This window comes from Clupea harengus, chromosome 12 (genome assembly GCF_900700415.2).
Source record: "Clupea harengus chromosome 12, Ch_v2.0.2, whole genome shotgun sequence".
Lineage (NCBI taxonomy): Eukaryota > Metazoa > Chordata > Actinopteri > Clupeiformes > Clupeidae > Clupea > Clupea harengus.
Genome location: NC_045163.1, coordinates 3,240,948 through 3,263,447, shown reverse-complemented (window position 1 = coordinate 3,263,447; position 22,500 = coordinate 3,240,948). Strand labels below are relative to the sequence as shown.

The window sequence follows — 22,500 nt, the reverse complement described above, 5'->3', positions numbered from 1 at the left end:
ATCCATTACCGCGGCAACCACAGGGGGAAAATAACAACACTTCACATGACGGGGAGACAGCACGTGCCACTCTAAAATGCAAATGTCTTCTTAGCGGACCCATCCGTAGCACTTAATGAGGGCGCTGCTGGGGGACAGAGGGGGTTCTAATCGTCATGGAGGCGGCTGCTCCTCTCGCTGCGCGGCCCTCAGGGTGTCGAGCCGTGCCCCGCGCCCCCCGGACCCCGCAGAGCGCACACACTCACTCACTCACTCCGGCTCCAAGGCTGCCATTAGAAAGGAGAGAAAGAAGGAAGGGAAAACACACACACACACACACACACACACACACACACGGACAATTAAGCTAAACAATTTACATCATCTCATGCTTGGATGGTCATCTGTGGCAGCCTCTCTTTTGATTCTCTAATAAATAATTTACTGCCGTAACAGCGAGGGGCCAACAGGAAGAGATCAGAGGCTGTGGGAGAGCTCTCTACTCTGGGCTCTGAGAGGAATGTTTGGAGGGGGACACAGTTTCACCGGAGCACGACAGGGATCTCAGGAGAGAGGATGAGTACGATGGGCACCAGGGGGTATTCGGGGTTGGTTTTGGGCTCTGCGCACAGGAGGTGCACAGCACACACCATATATACAATTACCTGTCCCTTGTGCTAAGTCGTTGCGCGCTAACCATGAGGAAACACTCAGCTAATCTGAGGTACGTGCTCTTAAAACTGGATGACTCCTCTCTGCCCGGTCGAAAGACTCACAGATCCTCCTCGATTGGCACTTTGAAGTTCCCTAATCAATCTTTAAAAGGTCTAAAGTCTCTTTGATTGTGGATGTGCCCTTAATACATCAGCTCTAAATCATTACAGGAGAGACATGAAAGATGGCCTGGGCCAAGTCTAGCATGAAAGGGATCTTTTAGAGATGTGTGACGGGTTCAAACATACAAACACAATAGCTTGTACATTTCCCTGTTCTTTGCTATGAAACACCATTGACAGCATTGCCACAGAAATGTTCTCAATGCGCAGGCCTCGGCACCAGCGTCTTCCTTCAGAGCAGATCCAGCCTGGTTGAGAGCCAGATCCGCTCCGTCGGCCTCTTTCTCTCTGGGCTCCTCGTCTCCTCCTGACCCGCGCATGCTCCTGCCAGGCTGGCCTTTGCTGGAAGAGGCAGTGCCTTCCTGAGTGGAGGCCGGGTCCAGACCAGACGGCTCCAGACTGCTCCAGCCCGTATCCTGTGGTGCCTGCTGACCACCCCGTCAGGCACGCATCAGCCCATCGGGCTGCCATCAAACAGCATTAAACATTTAAGCCCGCGCAGAATGGTGACCTTTCACTAAATGACGCCAATCTCATGAGTGGGCTGTTTTTTTTTTTGTGTTTTGCGATTCCATTATTTATTTTTTTGCCTAGCATGAATAATAAATTAATAATATGCGGTGTTGTCTCTGGATAATTATTATACATCCTGCAAATAATTACTCCGTAGTAACACCTATTTGCATGCTCAGCAATCAGCAGATGATGAATAATATTTTGTGCATAAATTTGATTGATGAGTTATGTGTTTTATGTCAAGGTAATTTAGTGGATTCCGATAACGTCCAAAAATAGCCCAGAGCTGCAGGCCAGTCAATAGCCGCTGTTTGCAGTGCTGAGTGAGTGACGCCATCTTAGATCCGGAAGCACTCTGGGAGAGAAGACTCCCGCTAATAAAGGCAGCTCCCGCGGAAAATTCACACTGTCGTCGATTGCACTGACTGACCCTGTGACCTGTCCCGTTAGGAATGATAGGGTCGTGGGATGAATTCATTACGGGTTATGGGAGAGGGTGAGAGAGCAAGAGAGAGAGGAGGCCGAAAGAGAGCTAGAGTGAGAATCAGAGTGACTAATGGTCACCTGAGCAATGAAAGCTCCCATTCTGATTTCCCAACCAACAACAACGACCCTTCAACTCTCACCTTCGACCTCTGAGTGGCTCTTCACATGAGGTCTTTTGTGATGTCAGCAGAGAGTTTGTCATTGGAGGCTTTTCATATCCAGCAAGTGAGTATTCCTGACGCATTCAATAGCAGCTGGGTGTAATATGCCCTTCAGAAACTGTTTAAAAAAATTATAATATGGACACAGGGAAAAAATGAATTAAATGTTTGGAATGACATTATAAAATGTGAAATTGTTTAGTCCATGTTGAATGTGTGTCTCTGATTGACTTTAATTTTTATCTTCATACAGTTATCAAATGGTTTCTGATCTTACTGTCAGCAGTGAAATCAAAGCTTTATTGAAAACTGCTGGGATTATTTGTTTCCATCTAAATACACAGTTGGCCTGTGGTACCTCTCTCCGCTGACAGCCTCCTTCACAGCAGAGGGCCAGAGAGGGGGTCAGAAATTGCCCCTGGCTTCCTGATTCGAAAGGTCAGAGAGGGAGTGGCTGGTATGCTAATTGTGTGTGACCCTCCACGTGTGGGTCACTTCCTACAGAACAATATGGACTCACGGCCAGGGTGAGCCGAGGGCAGCATCCGCCCCTTTCTCCATCATACTTTACCCTGACATGTGCCAATCTCTTCCTCTAGATTCATCATTGCATTTCATATACATGGTTTAAACAATATAATAATAATACATTTTGTATTTTGATGTTTTAGGAATATAAATATTTTGTTGTGTGTTTGCACTGGATCATATGTATGATATATCTAAAATTGATACTTAAAAAAACAAAAACGATTTGCAGTATTTGTCATTTAATTTCTTTATTTTTATGTCAGTATTATTATTTCAAAGCAGTATAATGTTTGTTTCAATTTTAAACACACCGCCATCAGTTTTTACAGGATTTATTTACTAATTTTCTTTCTATTGCAGAGGAGTTTTCTTTAGGTATATTCATACACACTTATTGCAGAACATTTATTACTGTTTATTACTGGATGCCTCATCCGTACTGTAGGAAATAATAATTTGTTCTTTATGTACATAGTGTTTGAATTTGTAGAACTTGTGGAAGTTAAATACCTTGTAGAACTTGTGGAAGTTAAAGACCTTGTAGAACTTGTGGAAGCAGGATAGGGAAGGTGCCTGAGGAGCTATGGGCTGGACTGGGCTGGACTGGGCTGGGCTGGGCTGGACTGGGCTGGGCTGGACTGGGCTGGGCTGGACTGGGCTGGACTGGGCTGGGCTGGACTGGACTGGGCTGCTCACTGAGGTGTGGCTGGACTGGACTGGGCTGGGCTGGACTGGGCTGGACTGGGCTGGGCTGGACTGGGCTGGGCTGGGCTGGACTGGACTGGACTGGACTGGGCTGGGCTGGACTGGGCTGGGCTGCTCACTGAGGTGTGGCTGGACTGGACTGGGCTGGGGCTTCAGCTCCTGTGGCCTGAGGCAAGTGGTCATTTTTTAAGGGCAAGGTGGCAAGGTGTGTGTGTGTGTGTGTGTGTGTGTGTGTGTGTGGGTGTGTGTGTGTGTGTGTGTGTGTGTGTGTGTGTGTGTGTGTGTGTGTGTGTGTGCGTGTGTGGCAGTCAGGAACATGGACAGCATGGACATTGTGGTTTGGGATCAAATGTGGGTGTGGGTGGGTGTGGGTGATGCCCAGTGAATGGTGAAGGGCAGGCCTGCAGTTAAATCATTCTGAAAGCTCCATGTTTACAGAGGAGGGACACTAAAGCGGTGACCACACCACCTCCGGTCACAGCAGAAGCTTGCCCCAGGGGCAGCACCTCTGACCCCTGCTGCCCACCACTGGATCCTCTCATAAATCTTGGGAGGGTGCCATTTCTGGTTAAGGACTAGTCCATAACATTCAGTGATATTGATCTGGCCCGGCCTCCATTCTCCCCACTCTGGGCCTTCCTAATGAATCTGTTTCCTTAAAGATGCTGTGTCACGGGGAGGAGGGAGGAGGAAGGAGGACGGAGGAGGAAGAGGGGAGGCGTGGGGAGAGGGGAGCCGTGGGGAGAGGGGAGCTGTGCGGAGGTGGAGCTGGCCGTTGGCAGCTCATTTGCATGGCCAAGTGATAGGAAACGATTGTTCCAACTGTCATGGAGTCATCTGCAGTTCTTCTCTATAGAAGTGTAAGCAGTTTTTTTTTTTTATTCACTGTTTCAATAGAAAATATATTTCCCCCTTATTTTAGAAAAGAAACTCCCAGTGTAAATAATTATTTACATTATCTTCTTTCATTCCCATCTTTTTTCTGTCAGTGTTTGTCACATTTTAAAACCACTATATAACCAACAATTTGCTTATTTCATTTTTATGCAATTTAATCATTTTTCCTTTTATTTAATCTTAACAAAACATTTTCTTTAATACTGAAGGGGAGCCTTTATAATTGGAGAAATATGTGAATGCAGAAAAACATTAAAATTCTTGTCTCGAGTATAGTAATAAAAGGTTTAGAATGATTCATTCATTTAATAACATCAATATCTAGACAGTTGTGACCAAATTATCAAGTGATTGAACAAAAACTATATATGTTGTGTATTTTATTTATGTTCACAAACATGTGACTTTTATACTAAACGTCACAATAGACAATAATGAGAAATCTATTCAAATCTATCAAATACAATTTTCTTCAATATTCACCTTTGTCATGTGTACATAAAATAGATTACTATTTTAATAAGTTATATTTGATACATGTATGAATACAAATATTCAACATGCTTTATTAATTCGTAGCCTGGTAACTTTTCATTTTTACATAGACTTTATTCGTTGTTATACAGTATTTCATGGTGATATGTCAATTCTATTACAGCTGTCTATTGTATTTACCCTGCATAGACCTGTCTAGACTTGTAGCCTTTAAATACAGTTTAAACTTGAAAATGTGCATTTTTGCATGAAAGTTAAAGCATGTTTTATAGAGCAGAATTTTTATATTTTTACCTTCTCGCAACAGAAATACAAATGAAATCTGTGCGTCTTTCAGAAAGATGCACTGATGACAGTCGGTGACAGGACTATGAAATGTATGAAGGGGCATTTCACTGTGGCAGTTTTCATTGTGTGCTTGTGCACTTTAAAACGGCAAGCTGTCAGCCCCGCACTTTTACTCTTCTCTAAAGGCTTCACCTCGTTAAAGATCCTTTCAGAAGCCAAACAGGATTAGAGGATGTCTTAAATCGCAGGGTCAACATCTGCCGGCCTTAAACACACCATCCTGCTCCGACACTCCCCACCCCATCTTACCCTGCAAAGAAACATTCTTTTGACGTGCAGACACACACACACACACACACACACACACACAACACAACGAACAAACGAAAACTGAATATACAAAGTGTGAGACTAAATGACTAAACTGCAAAAATTCCCCTCAGTATAATACAAGTATATAAAACTTGTATACAAGCATACAAATACTCTTGAGTCTCACCAAGAGTATTTGTAGGCTGATATGATTTATTGAAAGAAAATCTTTTAAAATGTGTTAAAATGCATGCAAAGTGTCATCTACAGTGTCCGTGTACTTAGTAGTGAAATAAGCCTCAACCCGTAGTTTCAGATTTTAAGGAGATGTGTGATTTATACAGGATTATTGAAACATTTATAAAAGCCAAATTCAATCAGATTTTTACTAATCAAAACATCCATCTAATCCATCCACATGAAAGTAAAAATTCAAACAGAACTTTAGGTGATTTTTTTGTATTTTTTGTATCTAAGTGAATTTTTTGTATTTTGTTTGACATTGTCCACTACTGGTTATATTTAAAAAAATAATGTAAGAATAAATCAGGCGATTGAATGATGGGTGAGAGTATGCATCTGCAACTGCTGGTCTGAATGAGCAGGGAGCCCAGTAGGAAGAGTGAAGGTGCATTCTGGACTATGTCTGTTAGGTGGCAGTAATTCATTTTTGTTTAAGCCGCATGCAAAACCTCCCACACAGCACATGCTTTCTCTCTCTCTCTTTCTCTCTCTCTGCTCCTCTCTCTCTCTCTGCTCCTCTCTCTGTTTCTGCTCCTCTCTCTGTCTCTCCTTCATACAAGCATACACAAAACATGTGGATGAGCCCTACCAGCTCCTCATGTGAGCAATATCCACTCATTGCACTCATTCCACTACATTCCAAAATGCAAAAAATGAACATATGCACATTTTTGAGTGCGATCTCAGTGACACACCGATAATCCTAAGGGGCATCTTTGTTGTTGTTGTTTGCGGAAACACAATGGGGATGGCAGTGGTGTATCTGCTACCCTCCTGGGTGGAGGGGAGGGGTGAGGGTCTGCCATCTGCTGACCCCTACGCCATTGTGCTGGCCACCGATAGACAGGCAGGCAGAAGCATCTTCCAGCATCATCACTACTCCCTCGACCACAAACCACAACAGCAATGCTTCTGCCCAAAATGGCTGACCTCTCTCTTTTATTGTGTCTCAGTCACACATACACACACGCGCACACACACACACACATACACACACACACACACACACACATAGAGTCTCTGTTTCACCGATGAAATGGTTCCTCCGGTAACGGTGCCAATGTCCACCTTGTCAAGCTGACATGCACTGTCACTCTTCTGTTATCGAAGCCCGGCAGGATGGACAGGAGCGGACAAGCGAGGCAATCCTGCTGAGGAAGGTGGAGGAGGGGATGGGGTGGAGCGGAGGGGTGAGGAAAGAGAGAACAGGAGAGAAAAACAATCAGACAAATACACACACGCACATTCATAACCGAAGCGTGGGTATTTTTTTTTCAAGGTACAGATTGTGGAATCTGCTCAATAAAATCAATAGGTAATGTTTACGTGTTTTCGGCTGCCAAGGATCGCACGGGCGAGAGTGTTTGATGAATGGCTTGGAAGGCTGCTGGACTGTGCTGGGGTCAGAGGTCACGCTCACCTTGTGATATGATCTACGGCTCGGCTTCTTCTCCGTGATGGGGGGATGGGGGCAGTGGAAGGGGGGGGTTGACACGGCTTACGGTGACCTTCTGGACACGGGGCTCAAACTGACCACTGGCTGCTCACGGGTCTTCTGGGTGGGGGAGGGGTGAAGCTTGGACATTGGCTGACCCCCCCCCCCCCACACACACACACACACAACCCATCTCCACTCTTCTCTGTTCTGTTAAGTCATTGATTGTGGGAGGGACCCAATCACATAGAACAGAGGTCTCAGGATACCATTCACCAGCCTGACTCACAGGTCCCTAATCCCCCACTACAGCAAGCAGAGAGAGAGAGAGAGAGAGAGAGAGAAAGAGAAAGAGAAAGAGAGAGAGACCTAGTGCCCTATAGATTAACAAGGATGTTATAATTAATTTGGGATAGATCAATAGTTAGCAATAGGTAAAGGCAAAAGTGAAATGACTGACTTCACTTTGCGCTAATTGACGTGAGTGCGGCCTGCTGCATTCCCTCAGCGGTCGGGGTTGGAGTTGGGCAAGAGAAGGATGGCGGAGGACATTAAGACCCAGCTGTCACTCACAGCTGAGGCAGGTTATCCATCAACAGACACACACTCAATAAAAATGTTGACATAATCCAAAACAGAGGCAGAATATTTTTCATTTTCCATCCATTATGTCACTGATGGATGTTTCTCTGCAAAGAACAAAAACACTCTGCTGTCTGGAGGAAGACTAAACACCCGGCTTTTGCAATTTTTACGTCAAGCATTTCACTGACATTAAATGTCAATTCAGTTAAAACAATACATCAGATTAAAAACAAATTTGTATCTGAACTCATTAAATTCTGTTGAAAAGGCCCTATAAGGCAGCAAATCTTGAGTTAAACAGAGCATTTATTCAGTGTTTGTGGCTATCGAACACCTCACTGAACTCTTCCTCTCGACCACACCACCCACACCTGTCCAGTACTACGACTGAAGATCAGATGGAGAGAACTGTGGGCTATGGATGTTTCCCCACATTTCAGTCATCGTTGCAGCCTCTTATGACACCTCCAAAGTCCGCAGAATCTCAGTCAGTGGGTGGGGAAAGGGCGGAAGCTGCAAGTTGTGTATGGGTGTTGGCTCATCAAAACATATATTAGTTGTAAAACTAGCTTGACTACGGGTCGCTACACATGGAAAAATGTGTATCTTGAGGTGTATCAGTTGTTGTCTCTGGTATTAATTGACAGGTGTCCGGACTCACTGTGAGTATGGAGGGGGGTGGGCTTGGGACGCCAGCCACCACTGTTGAGCCTTCTGGAGGGGCCGGGGGCCTAATTCAAGGTGACACTGTTGAGCCTTCTGGAGGTGCAGGGGGCCTAATTCAAGGTGACACTGACAGAGGAAGGTGCCCGCTTGACATACCCAGTGAAATGAAGGACACGAAGGACTCTTTGTTGTTGTTGTTTGTTAGTATTGGTGTGATGGTTGTAGTGCACCCTGTTGTTATAATACTAGGATGGGAGTGGATACTGTGGAAGAAGTGACGGTGTGCACTACAGAAAGATATTTGTGTGTGTGTGTGTGTTTCTGTGTTGGGGTGTATATTTGTGAAGAAGGCAGGCTTTATTCCAAAGACCAGTGATTAGATGGAGGATGATTGGAGATTCCCCAGGTGTTGACTCCCTTCTCCCTGGAGACGCCATCAGGCACACATACACACACACATACTGCCACTTGAGACACATAGCTGACGAGAGGGGAACCAGGCAAGCCCACAGGTACATGATCTCTTGAGAGACACACACACACACGTCCATCCACCCACCCCTTCACTGCTGGCCTCCAGCTGGCCTCTCTGTCTGTATAGGGGGGACACAGATGTTGGCTGCCCTGCCTGGTCACCCAGCAGGGCAGTTAGGTGAAGGCTGTTCACTGGGTCAGGCTCCATCACAGCACCCCTAATCAGGGTCTCTTTCATCCTGCTCTCTCTCTCTCTCTCCCACTCACTCACTCCCCCCCCCTCCCCCCTTATGGGCCGAGATTCTGCTCAAGGTTTCTTCCTGTTAACGGGGAGTTTTTCCTTGCGCCTGTCACCATTGTGCTTGCTCTAAGGGGCCCTGGCCTCTGTATAGCGCCTAGAGGCAATTTGATTGTTTTGGCGCTATATAAATAAAATTGCATTGAACTTCTTAAACATTCACACGCTGCCTCTCTTCCCGACAAAGGCTTTTTAAAATGTGAACAGTGAGACAGTGCTACAGAAACCATCACAGGACCTCTCATCAAATTAATTCAGTGGTTTTCTCCACTTCCCAAACCAAACCTACTGTTGTGTTTGTCTACAGCAGGTCTATGGTGAAGCTCTAATGTTGTGACACAGGAGCAAACGATGCTGGCGTTGCGAGACCTAAATGAGAGGCCATCATGCACATCCATGATGCGTGTTCTTCACGTGGCCGTGTGTGTGATGGTGTGAGCCTTTTCCCTCGTTTTTTCGTTCCCAGTGACCTTTTGGTATTTGCGCTTATTGAGCGTCTCTTCCCTCTCCTCCCGCCCTATTATACAGCCAGACACCTTGAAGTGCCAGTCTTTACGAATGGCTCTCCCTCTCCCTCTCCCTCTCCTGCGCTCCCTCCTTTGTTGTGTGTCTAGGCTTGGCCTTGTCGGAGCGCATCCTCTAGTTAGGGCACAGGAAATATGTCCCTCCTGACTGGGCCGTATTGATTTTCCCCTGCAGCGATGGCGGCATGGAGAGAAGGAGGGAGAGGAAATGAGAGAGGAGGCGAGGCAATGAGAGAGAGAGAGAGAGAGGGAGAGAGAGAAAGAGAGAAGGGCAGGGGGTCAGAGGTCAGAGTTCATCCTTGCCCTGTCCAGCTCCAGCCCACATTAGTGTCATGTCCCCCCCCCCCCCCCCCCCCCAAGCACTGTAGCCTCCCCTTCTCCCTATATATCTCATCTGAGGGGGGCTTTACAGACAGAGGGAGTGAGGGAGGGGGAAAGGAGGGGGGCAGTCATCCCTCTTCTCTCTGGGTCAGGTATTAAATGACATGGCCAGTGGGCTTGGAGCTGCAGCAAGGATGGCCCCCTCTTTTCGCCATTCTCTGGTGGGAGGCAGCCATTTTGGATACGGTAGCAAATCTTACTGGGGCATGAGAAAAGAAAAAAAAGGTATAAGACTGCACTAAAGGTACAAGACTGCACCAATTTCTTTTTAAAGCACATTAAGACATTGTCATTTAAGTGGTTAAGTAAATGAACATTAGTTGTAGTTTGTAGTACGATATATTCATATCGATAGGCCACTGGTATGACAGAGGATCATTTTAAAGATCAAAAATTAACAAAACTTGCTAATGCCATATTGACAGCGTTTTAATTTTCAACAATTTGAATTTGATCAATTTAAACTCATTATTTAAGATTAGTCATTAAAGGTACATGGTTCACACATCAACATTTATGGTTCACACTACAAAGAGAACAATTCCTTCGATGCATTAATAATTAAAGTGACGCATGAATAAAACATATGGCAAAATGCATATCAGTCTGTGGCTAATGAGCATTAACGTTAATTGGCTAACAAGTCTGCCAAACCATATCCATGATATTGACTTGATTTCTCCTGTGAACTGTAATTAGTGATGTGATTGCTGTTTAAGAAGAAAGATCATAGGCTGGCATCATTAGCTATGATGGTTGACCAAAGCTTTGATGCCTGTAGCCTAATTACTATGCTGAGAGTCTGATGCAAAGATACTATAGGGACAAAAACGAGCGAGTTAACCCAATCAGTCGGAATATCAGACACCAGTCCCATTCCTCCCACTTACCTTTTATCTTCTGACTAAGCTGCTGCAAAATGCATGTCAGACACAGAGCTTCCCAATTAAGCCTAATTAAACACTTCCAAAGAGAGCTGGGAGAAATCAGGTGTTTGTATGTGCATGCGTGTACATGTACAAAGGAGCAGACACGTTGCCAGGGTTGTCTTACCTCGGGATACCTTTGAGGGAGTCATATGATGTTTATAAACATTTGCTAGTTAGCTAGCTGTCAAACATAGAAAACAAAATCAGTGGAGAGTGATGGGGGAGAAAACCTCAGTCCTCAGATTAGCAGCTCCATTTCAAGCATCACAGGATTCACACACACACACTTCTGCAGACTTCTGTGCCGTTGTAAAACTACACCGGACTTGAATGTAAGACACTGCTGAAGTCATTCACTCGGAGTCAAATTCCCACATCTCATTTTTATTGAACATTAATTAGTCCACAATATATCTTTTTTCCTCTTTTAAACACAATCTATACAATACAGTACATGTTCAATATATTCAGTGTATGGTAGCACAGACAAGCCACGCAGTCAACCCACACACAAACACTCGAACGCAAACACACACGGCTTCAAAGCTACGGCACGGAACACTGTCAACAGTTATGAGGGAGGATCGAACAGGCAACACAGACTACACTACGCCTCACGAAAGAACCACGCGACAATGAAGTCAGTTTCTGTGTGTGTACACTTGTGAGAAGTTCCAGATATGGGCGAGCGAAGGGTTAAACGCTGGGGCTCACAGTTCATGTGGTACAGCGACGCAGTAGACGACAAAAGGATGCAGACGAGACAGAGACAGACAGAAAGAGAGGCACACTGACACAGTGAGCTCCACTTCTTCCCTACTGAAGCCGTGTGTTAGATGGGAGATCAAGCGCCGTGGACCCTAAGGGTACAGGTTAGTGCGGAGCTGCTGAGATGATGGAGACGGGAGCGGAGGCGACGTGAGTTAAAAGGGAATGTTTAGCAGATCAGGGATCAGTCTCGCTTCTTCTCCATCTCCGACTCTGCTGCTGCTTCCATTCATCTGAAGCTGAGCTGATTGCATAAAAAACACTAGCTGGGCGAGGGGAGAGCTAAAGGCAGACTGAGTAGGATTCAACGCATTCGACATGCATGCATACACACACAAACACACACACACACACACAAACACGCACGCACACAGGAGACGACCCATTGCACTGCAATAAATATGACTGCCACTGTAACTATAAGTGATATGGTGGGGGAATGTGAATGTAACGGTAGTCTACCCTCCCTCCACCCTCCTGTCTTTTTGCACACAATTGAAGAAAGTTTGGTCAGTCTGGGAAGTGGACATACAGCAGAGGGAACGGGGGGGGGCATGCCTAGGAATCGTCCACGGGGATAACCTTTAGATGTCAGCCGTGGGCCTTCACTTAAGACAGGTCATAAATCCCATGTACCATGGCTTCAGATCACAAGGCTCTGTTAAACTTATGGAGGAGGAAGCAATTTGTGACCAGACACCGACATCCTAAGCTTTTTTTCTCACTTTTGCTCATTTTCTTCTTCATCTCTCACTCAATCTCTTCCTTTTCTTATTTTTTTTTTTTTGAACCCAAGCTGCCAAAAACACATTTTTTCGAGGCCATTACTGCAATGCAGTGGGGAAGACAGATTAAGATCACAAAAAAGGTTGTCTGACTGGGAAGTCAAGGCCTTCAAAGCTGTCGGAATGGAGTGCAGAGGAAAAGTACTTTTCTGCGGGGGTGCGGAGGGGTGAACTGGCCAAAAGCTTTGACACGCTTGGCTCCTCAGGTGTGTGTGGTGTTAGGCACTTCTGCAGTGCTAATGAAAGGAGAAGCACACAGACATGCCGCACAAAGTGTCCAAGCGCAAAAGAGTGCGACTCCAACAGCCATGGCCATCTCTCATTCTCTCTCTCTCCCTCTCCCCCTGTGCTCGTTCCATCAGTCTCCCTCCTCCTTTCATCATGCTCATCACTGTCTGAGCCGCTACACAGGCTGAGTCAATTAAAAATCACTCTGGGGAGAGAGACAAATACTTTTGCTATACATATATCATATATATATATACTGTATATATATATATATTAAACAGCTCTCTAAAATAGTGTGTTCTGGTTTTATTTACAGCAGGGGAACAGGATGCTGGAATAGGCTTTAGCATTAGCTGCAGGGCTACACACACCTGTACAGGCTTGCAAGGGGGGTTTGGACACACAGCAACTATGACAGCACCAAGCACGCGACCATCCTACTGAGAATTAAAACCAAATGTCCCAAAAGACAGACAAGTAGGTAATCAAACAAATGATACAGAACAACAACAACAGCAGCTACAACATTCCTGGTGAGATATTTCACATGATACAGCACAGATAATGATAAAACCCTAAACCACTAAAACCCTTTGGGTGATAAACATGAGTGTATCTTCCTCTTCCTCTTCCTCCTCCAGCTGCAGGGAGTGTGTGGCCGGGCTCTGGATGGGTCAGTCCTGGTCCTCCTTCACTCTCTCTGGGAGAGAGGCTCTTCCTCCAGTGCAGTAAACGTTCAACAGGATTACAGGCGCGCTCTGCGGAGAGAGCTCCCGAGTGAAAGGTGTGTGTGTGTGTGTGTGTCCAATGACGACTCATGCAAGTTAAACAGGAAAAATAAATACCCCCTCCTATCCCACGGCCCAGCTCACACACCAGTGCACAAGCACCAGCTCACACTCGCTGTAGCGCACACACTCTTCCCACGACAGCACCTCTACTTCAAGGGTCCTTCACTTTAAATAAAAGCCATCAAATTACACAATTAAAAATAAGCACAAAAAAAAAGCAGAAACAGGGAATGGACTTCAAATGTAAACAACTTAAAGGTCGAGTGTAAACGGCGCCACGGTGCTCCCACTGCTGGCCGGGATATGGCCGCTGGGGGTTGGGGGGCGAGTGGGTTTTTTTTTGGAGGGTGGTGTCAGGGGTGGGTGATCGGGCGTGGTCTGGGCGGTCGAGACGACCTCCAGGTGACCCTCGGGGACCCCAGCATGGTGTGGCACGGCGCGGGGGGGGGGGCGTCTCAGACCATGAAGCGGTGCTCCTTGCCGTCGTGCGCCATGAGGATGACGTTGCGGTTGGAGGTCCAGATGAGGCGCGCCAGCTTCAGGGCGTTCTGGGAGCCCGGCGAGGCGGGCTGCACCGGCGGCACCTGGTACGTCTTGATGCAGCGCAGCTGTGGCGCCGAGTTCAGCATGCCGATGCTGCCCAGCAGAGATGTGTTCATCTGAGAGAGAGAGAGAGAGAGAGGGAGAGGGAGAGGGAGGGAGAGAGAAAGAGAGAGATAGAAAGGGAGGGAGAGAGAGAGAGAGAAAAAGAGAACGAGAGAGAGAGGGAGAGAAGAATGAGAGAGAGGGAGAGAGAGAAAACAGGAGGGGGAGAAAGAGAGAGAGAGAGGGAGAGAGAGAGACGGAGGACGAGGAAGAGAGAGAGAAAATATGAGGGGAGAGGGGGATGCAGGATGGAGCCTTTAGTGCATCTCACAGCATCTCACATGTTTGGGATTTCATTTTAATACGGCACAGAAGAAAAACCTTAGATTAAGTTCAATCTGGATATTCTGATGCCTGACAATGCATGAAATAACAGGAGCAACAATGAGGCCTGAAATGATGATCGTCACGTCCACTGCACATGATGCATATTCCGGTAACTCTCTCTTAATAGAGCATTGCACATGTTTTGTCCATTAAGGATATTGTGTGGATGTGCTGTGGTTATCTGCAGCAAGCCTGAGCCAACAAAGACCTTCCAAAAGGCCTTGATGGATTGGTAATACAAATTCTATTCCAGACCACTGCATTCCACAACCAACAACACAAACAATGCACTCTATGATCAAGGCATTCACATAGAAATCTTTCTTCTCAAGCTTGGTTAGTGGAGAAGCTGCTTCAATGATTGCTCATGTGGCCAGGGCTGCCTAGGGCAGTGGACCCACGCTGGCGTCACTGTGTGAGGGTCTTAGGGCAGAAGGGCACGCTGTTATCAGTGGGGTCCAGAGGGTGTCCAGACTTCAGCGCAGGCCCAGGGCAGGGGAGGGCAGGGGGAGAGGAGAGGGGGAGGAGAGGGGGAGAGGACAGCATTGATCTGAACATGAGGAGGATGTTTGGGGATGTCGAGATGGACACATGGGTCCAGAGAAGGGCAACCTTATCCCTGCGAGAGCCCCCACTGCACACACATCCACACGCACACACACCACACACACACACACACACAGAACACAACGTATGTGTATGTGTGTGTTCACCAGGAAATGCAAGTGGAAGCACAGGCGCGCACACACACACACAGGCGCATACACACACACACACACACACAACACACTCACTCAGGAGAGTGGGAGACTGCTCCAGCGTCAGACCCCCCGTCTCCCTCTCTCTGGCGGGGCAGACTGGTGCTGGCGGTGCCTGGGAGCCGCTGGAGCCGCTGGAGCCTGTGGAGCCTGAGCAGTCTGTGTGGAGCTGGGGCTGTCTGAGAGCTCATTAGTAGCTGTGGTTTACGCTTACAGCAGCCATTAGTCCCCGCGGCCCGCACACGCGCACACTCACACACATACTCACACACACACACACACACACACACACACACACACACACACACACACACACACACACACACTCACACACACTCAGACACACTCAGACACACGCACGCACTCAGACAGCCGCCGGACGCACCGGAGCCACGCCAGAGCTGCCACCGCCACCGCCACCGCCACTGACCTGCCCCGTCTCTCCCTCATCACAAATACCACATCAGCCCTGTCTCCGTCTGATCCCAGATCAGCCCTGTCTCTCCCTGACCTGAGGTTGTGTCTTGTGTGTCTCTTTCTCTCAGATCCCACATCAGCCCTGTCTCTCCCTGACCTGAGGTTGTGTCTTGTGTGTCTCTTTCTCTCAGATCCCACATCAGCCCAGACTATTAGACAACACCGCGGGTTGGTTTGGAATGGTTCTATTTGCCTTACTGTTAATATACACTTTCAGAAACGGGAAACAATATAGAACAGTAAACCAGAAAAAAAAATATTCACAATATCATGATTACAAACACAGACCTACATTATAGACAGAGACAGTGAATACACAGCTCAGAATGAGGGCGGGTTTGCCCATGCAGTGATTAAGGATTTCCTTCATAATTTGTTATCACTCCTCAGGTATCCGGCTGCAGACAAACATTCAAGAGAAAGCATTTCCTCTGATAAAATAATTTGAAATAACATTTCAATCTAATCTTTCAGTAATATCTGTTTTTGCGAGTGTTCTTCTGTAATAACACACAATTCTAATATCTCAGGGACAATTCCACTCAAATGGTTCAGGTGACACCGAGAGAAGCTGATCATGCAATCAAGAGTTAAAATGAGGAGGAAGCCATTCTTTTCCTATGGATTTAAAACAAGATACATATTTCCACCTGACGCGACAAGCTTAGTTTAAAATGATCACTCTCACCCGCCTCAGCCCTTGTGCCATCCTAGTGTAGCGCACATCTTAATCTCCTAATCTCCCACAGTAATTACTAGTTTGGCCTCAACTCTCCTCCTCCCAGCAGGAGGTCCTGTAAGTCACAGCGCTCAGATCAGCTCAGCCCCTGCACCTCAACAGCAGCCACACACAGAGGATTTGTTGTTGGGCACGACCTGAACATTGCTTCCCCCCCCCCCCCCCCCCCGTTTTAACAACTTAATTGATAAGCAACACCTCTTCTAGCCAACATCGCCACAGTGGTCGATGACTGGAAAGATGAAGTGCTTTGAGTGATGAGATAATGGTTGGATATAGATCTGCAGTCACACACCTACAGTGCTAATGACGTATCTGATGCAGAGGAATCACAACAGCTGTAGTGCATACAATAAAATAAGGCTACTCAGGCGAGGGCCAGCTGAAAAGTAGCCTGCTCCACTGTGTGGGTATTTGGTGACGGCTCTGAAGATTGTCTTCCCAGTTTTCCCGGCTTTCCACCTGCTTATCACAGTACTGCTTTCTCATGGCTAGCCACCGCTAACTATCCTAATGCTGTCTCATGGCTAGCCACCGCTAACTATCCTAATGCTGTCTCATGGCTAGCCACCGCTAACTATCCTACTGCTGTCTCATGGCTAGCCACCGCTAACTATCCTACTGCTCCTGTTCAAATGTTTAAGCCTTGAGACCACTCTGAACATTATTGTCAGGGTACATGATGGTATCTTAGGTTATTATGGCAAACCTTTGATAGATTACATTTTCTTTTTATATATAGTTATATATAGATGTATACAAACGGCATGAGATAAAAATGAATAGGGCTCTATCCAGCCAGCTGGATGGCCTCAGTTCTCTTGCCTCTATACATACTGTATAACAGAGTAGCACTCACTCTGCCAGCCCCTCCCTCCCGCCCCCTTTCAATCATCACCATTCACCGTCCCAACATCCCTTCCCGAAGAGAGAGCTCTCACCATCCATCTGTGGCCCTTAGCACTTCCACTCAGGCCGGCCCTTCACCCCACTGTTCCAGTGGCCATGAGCATGATGGCCAGGAGGAAGAGAAGAAGAGAAGGAGGGATGCAGAGAGAAACAATAGAAACATAGAGAGGCTCCCTACCTGCCAGAAGGAGATATGGCTGTCTGCGTTGGAATAGGTGGCCAGGTAGCGCCCATCTGGAGCGAAGGACACGGCTGTGATGGGTCCTTTATGGCCGTGGATGTTCTGGAACGACAGAGAGAGAGAGAGAGAAAGAGTGAAGGATTTCAGTGGTTTTTATTTCATGACACACATTTTCTATCTCGATATTCTGTACGTCTCAAACCATGCCAAATGGCCGGCACCTGGTTTGTTAGCATTCAAATGGTTATCGTGAGCACCAAGCCTTCCAGTCTGCAGCCCTTATATGTATGTGCACTCGCACCTTTCACACCAAGGACCACCGCCCCCCCAGGTAGACCCCAACAGTTCTCCCTTCTTGCCAAGGTAGAGCTAACTGTTTCACTTCCCATCTTGTATCCCTCAGACTGACCCTCTAGATGGACTCCTCTGGACAGTCTTTGTTTCTTGTGTCGTAGAATTCAGTGAGCATCGTGTTGCTTAGCCTGTGTGCTAAGTTATAGTTGGCCTGACTTTGTCATTTGGAATAAACCGTTTCTCTTTGCCAGTCACAGAGTCTCTTGCCTCCTCCATTACTCCATCACTCCATCCAGCATACTCAGGTCGAATCAAGAAATACAGCGTTGGCGTTTCTATCCGGGATTCACCATACAAATGACAATGACAACCAGAAACGAAAGGAGTGAGTGCACAGGGGGGTGGGTGTAGAAGGCTTCAGTCAGTGTCACCGGGTTTGTCCTGGCTCCACGAGTGACCCACTGACCCCCATCTGTACAGCACAACACATTCAGCCCTATTCAGAGAACCAACACGAGAACAAGCACATAACAACTGATGCCCACCATATTCTTACGGGCGTTCTGCTGCAGATTTAACAATGTGCATGGGGCGATCTGCTTCAGATTTAACAATGTGCATGGGGCGATCTGCTTCAGATTTAACAATGTGCATGGGGCGATCTGCTTCAGATTTAACAATGTGCATGGGGCGATCTGCTTCAGATTTAACTTGATGATGCTGCGTCCCCTGCTGAAACCACGATTCATTTTGAGTGAGCAAACCAATTAAGAGGGAGGGGGGGAGAGAAAGCTGGAACATGACCCGTGTTTGCATGCAAAGACACCGGAGAGGGAATATACGAGAAGTGGCACAGACAGACAGACAGACAGACAGACAGACAGACAGACAGACAGACAGACGCAGGGACGGCCGGACGGACGGGCTGAGACAGAGGGGTGGATGGAGGGAAAGACAGACCACTGGAGAGGCTGAAATCAATAACACACGGGAGAGCTCGGGCTGCTGCCGTCCGTGGCAGAGGGCGGAATGTAATTCCACAGAGATGGAGGAGCTCTAGCATGGAGCAAACCCCACACCCACCCCTCTTCCCCCCCATCAGCAGCGCGTCTCCGCCGCCCTGAACGCCCGCCTCGCACCGGAGCCGTGGAGCTCAACCCGTTGTGGCAGGCTGTTAGCGGCCGGCCCTGCCTGCCTGTTTGTGCAGCGCGCGCGCGAGAGAGAGAGGACTACAGGTTGACTCACACCCATTACACAGACTTTAGCCTGCAGTCTGGAAGCCCATTCTGGATGGCAAATCAGAATCAATGGCAGTCTCTGTCATCGTGTGGCAGATGCAGAACACATGTGGGCAGCACTGGGGTGTGGGCAGACTCAAACCTAATAGGAGGACAGTGGTGGAGAGAGAAGAACAAGGACTCGAAAGGACTGATTGGAGAAGTGCACAGAACCCTGTGCTGAAAGGCACACCATAACACATGAACATTTGAGTATACTAAAAAGAAGGAGGAAAAAGAAAGTGAGCGAGAGCACACCAGAGAGAGAGAGAGAAAGAGAGAGAGAGAGAGAGATAGAGAGAGAAACAGAAAGAGTGGAAGAGCCGTCGAGCGGCAAGAGCAGGCAGGCAGCACCACAGGCACGGTGTGACCTTGAAGCAGCCAGCGTGGAGAAATATATTTATCACTAAAACGGCACGCCAATATCTGTGGCTCATTTGCGAGGCGCTGTGTAGCCGTGGCGGCGCAGGGCGGAGAGCGCAGCACCACACAGGCTGCCCCCCGTGCCTCAGACGCCGCTACGCAGGCAGCCATTTTGTGGAGCAGGCCAGAGAGGCGTCCAGCTGCTCCCAGGTCATTAGAGAGGGTGGAGGCCGGGGGTGCAGCGTCCATCTGCACAGCCAGGGCGCTGACACAACGCTACTCTGTCTCACACACACACACACACACACACACACACACACACACACACACACACACACACACCTCTTTTATGCCTATTCTTCAAGTATCCCTTTTGGTTGGGCTGCACACAGTGCGTAGATGTGGCTGTGAGATGACACAGAAGGGTGTGTGTGTGTGTGTGTGTGTGTGTGTGTGTGTGTGTGTGTGTGTGTGTGTTTGTGTGGAAGGGGGGGGACCCAGAGACTTTTCTCTGGGTTTGAAAGACTCAACACGGCTGTCAGCTCCGCTAAAGGAGATGGACACACTCCCAGTAGGAAAGGGGGAAAAGAAAGGCGAAAGGAGAGAAAGACAGGAGGCCTGAGAGAGAGAGAGAGAGAGAGAGAGAGAGAGAGAGAGAGAGAGGCAGGACATGCACCCAGAGAGAAAACAAGGACATGGAGAGAAACAGAGAGAAGAAAGGCAAGAGAAAGAGGCTGCTAATCTGTAGAGGGGGGGGGCAGATTTACACCCCCGCGGAGTGACACAGCCTGAAGCTCCTCCAGAGCAGCCCGGCGCAGGTAATTACCCCCTACGCTAACACCCTGACACATTTACACCCACCCGGCTCATTAGGGGCTCATTTGTAGCCATGCTAGCTAATTAGCTGCCTTCCTCAACTGAGACATCAGACATGAAACTGTTAAATAACACTCCCTGACACAAAAGCACTGTGTCAATACCAGAGGGTGCTGATGTGACGGGGTAGTGCACTACATGACATGACGAGCGGTGTGGAGCATTCGAAGGAGATCCTCAGGTTTAGACTTTTAAAAGGAACAAAGGGGCGGATTTAGGTTTCAAGCGCTTGCATGTCAGTACGGCCTTGATATTTCTTGACAGTTCTATAGCACCAGGTGCATTTCTCGCCAAATTGGACATTTTATCAAAATGAATTCTTAAGAAATCAATTAATATCTGGAGGAGAGGGAAATGATAAGTGTATAACATACACTTTTAATATATGTATATTTAATAAGGGAGAGGTTTGTTAATATTTTTTTGGAGTGACTCAAATATTTATCATCATTAGTGCTGTTATGCATAACCCATTTAACCAAATCACTAAATCAGAGCTTAGTGGTTCATCAATGCTGAAGTAAAAAGGTGTTCCAACTCACCCACGCCATGCACCTTCTACACGGCTGCTACTCTACAACATTAGAAGGCACCGCTCCTCTCATTAGGAGACTGACTTCATCATTCTTCTCTTTCTCTACAGTTGTAGTGCGTGTGTGTGTGTGTGTGTGTGTGTGTGTGTGTGTGTGTGTGTGGTCACGCACACATGCAATTCTTCTGCACTTCATAATCAATAGGACATAATCCTGACAGAGAGGAAGTGTTGGTCCAGGAGAAATAATGCATGTCTGGTCTTTTTCTAATTACCCCACACAACCTTATTACCCTGATCCTTATTCAAAACACCCCCCCCCCTCCCCGCCTCTCTCTCTTCAAAACACCTCTCTCTCTCTCTCTCTTTCTCTCTTCAAAAAACACCTCACTCCAAAACACCTCTCTCACACACACACATGTACACACACACACACACACACAAACACACACAAACACACACATGACTTCTGACAAATCTGTTTGATTTCTACCCCTCCACTCTTGCCCCAGCCGTAGACCTGAGACGCCATGACAGACACCAGGGCTCTTGCTGAGGCGCTGTGCTGCGCTGTGCTGCGCTGTGCCCTGCACTGCCGTCTCCATGCCTACCAGCCTTCATGCGATTCTCAGCAGGACAGAGACAACAAGGGCAACACATCTGGAACATGTGGACGTGTCTTCAGGGCTAGTGCCTATATGTACTGAGTGAATGTCTTCAGGGAAAGTGTCTATATGTACTCTGTGTGTGTGTGTGTGTGTGTGTGTGTGTGTGTGTGTGTGTGTGTGTGTGTGTGTGTGTCTCTCTGTGTGTGTGTGTGTGTGTGTGTGTGTGTGTGTGTGTGTGTGTGTGTGTGTCTCTCTGTGTGTGTGTGTGTGTGTGTGTGTGTGTGTGTGTCTCTCTCTCTGTGTGTGTGTGTGTGTGTGTGTGTGTGTGTGTGTGTGTGTGTGTGTGTGTGTGTGTGTGTGTATGTATGTGTTTTGTGATGAACTGGTGAGGCACAGGGGAAAGGGAAAAAAAAAAAACCCTGTGGAATCGGTGGAAACTTAGCAGACAAACTCATGTCCCTGGCATCGATTGTGCTGCCCTCAGAAAGAGCTTTCGGGGAGATCTGCCATATCCACCTGTCTGTGGGTCCAGCCTCCTCGTGCATCCAGGCCCACTGTTTTCCTGCTCAATTATTTAACTCCTCTTTGCTCCTGCCTGCCTGCCTGCCTGCCTGCGAGCGAGCATATTGACTTTCTGTAAAGCGCTATCTCGTGCTCAAAAATACGGGGGAGCAGGTGTTTTCCGAAAGATGTGTTGATTCCGATCTGTGTGCGGCGAGCAGACTCCACTCCTTCCCCCAGCTTAGTGAGTTTTTCTTCTATTATTTGTATATTTTAAATATTTATTTCATTTTTTTATCAGCGGGGCCCAGCAAGGCTACTGTGGCTGGGCTGTAAAGGGGTGGGGATGGGTGTGCCCTAGGGCGGGTCATCTCTCCATGCCCCAATGCCTTTTGACACGCAGAGGGGCCGTTGCCATGGGAACAGAGACGCTGCTGTGCCAGGGGCTAAAATGGGAAGCAAAGGGTACGGGTGTGCTTTGGGTGGGGAGGGGAGGGGAGGGGAGGGGAGGGGGTGTTGAATACTAACACAGAAGGAAATCACTCGGTCCTCATCAGCAGGTTTGCGGACAGCAGCCTGGCCAGGCCGGAGAGGACGCAAGCACTACAGCCATGATGGCGTGTCTCTGGCTTCATGTCGGTTAGCTGCTAGGCTACGTCACGCCGCTATCCCACCACGCCGGCTCTCCCGTTCACCCAGA

The 22,500-nt window shown here is 47.7% G+C and overlaps 1 protein-coding gene across 1 annotated transcript in view; it reads right to left on the bottom strand.

The window, feature by feature from the left end:
• Positions 1 to 11,109: 11,109 nt before the first annotated feature.
• LOC116222809 (WD repeat-containing protein 7) overlaps positions 11,110 to 22,500 on the bottom strand; it is a 38,974-nt gene continuing 27,583 nt past the window's right edge. The window contains exons 6-7 of the mRNA XM_031577615.2: positions 17,347 to 17,451; positions 11,110 to 13,972 (exon numbers count right to left, since the gene is read on the bottom strand). Of these exons, the coding sequence (XP_031433475.1) occupies positions 13,769 to 13,972; positions 17,347 to 17,451 (309 nt within the window). The 3' untranslated portion in view covers positions 11,110 to 13,768. The remainder of the gene's footprint in view (positions 13,973 to 17,346; positions 17,452 to 22,500) is intronic.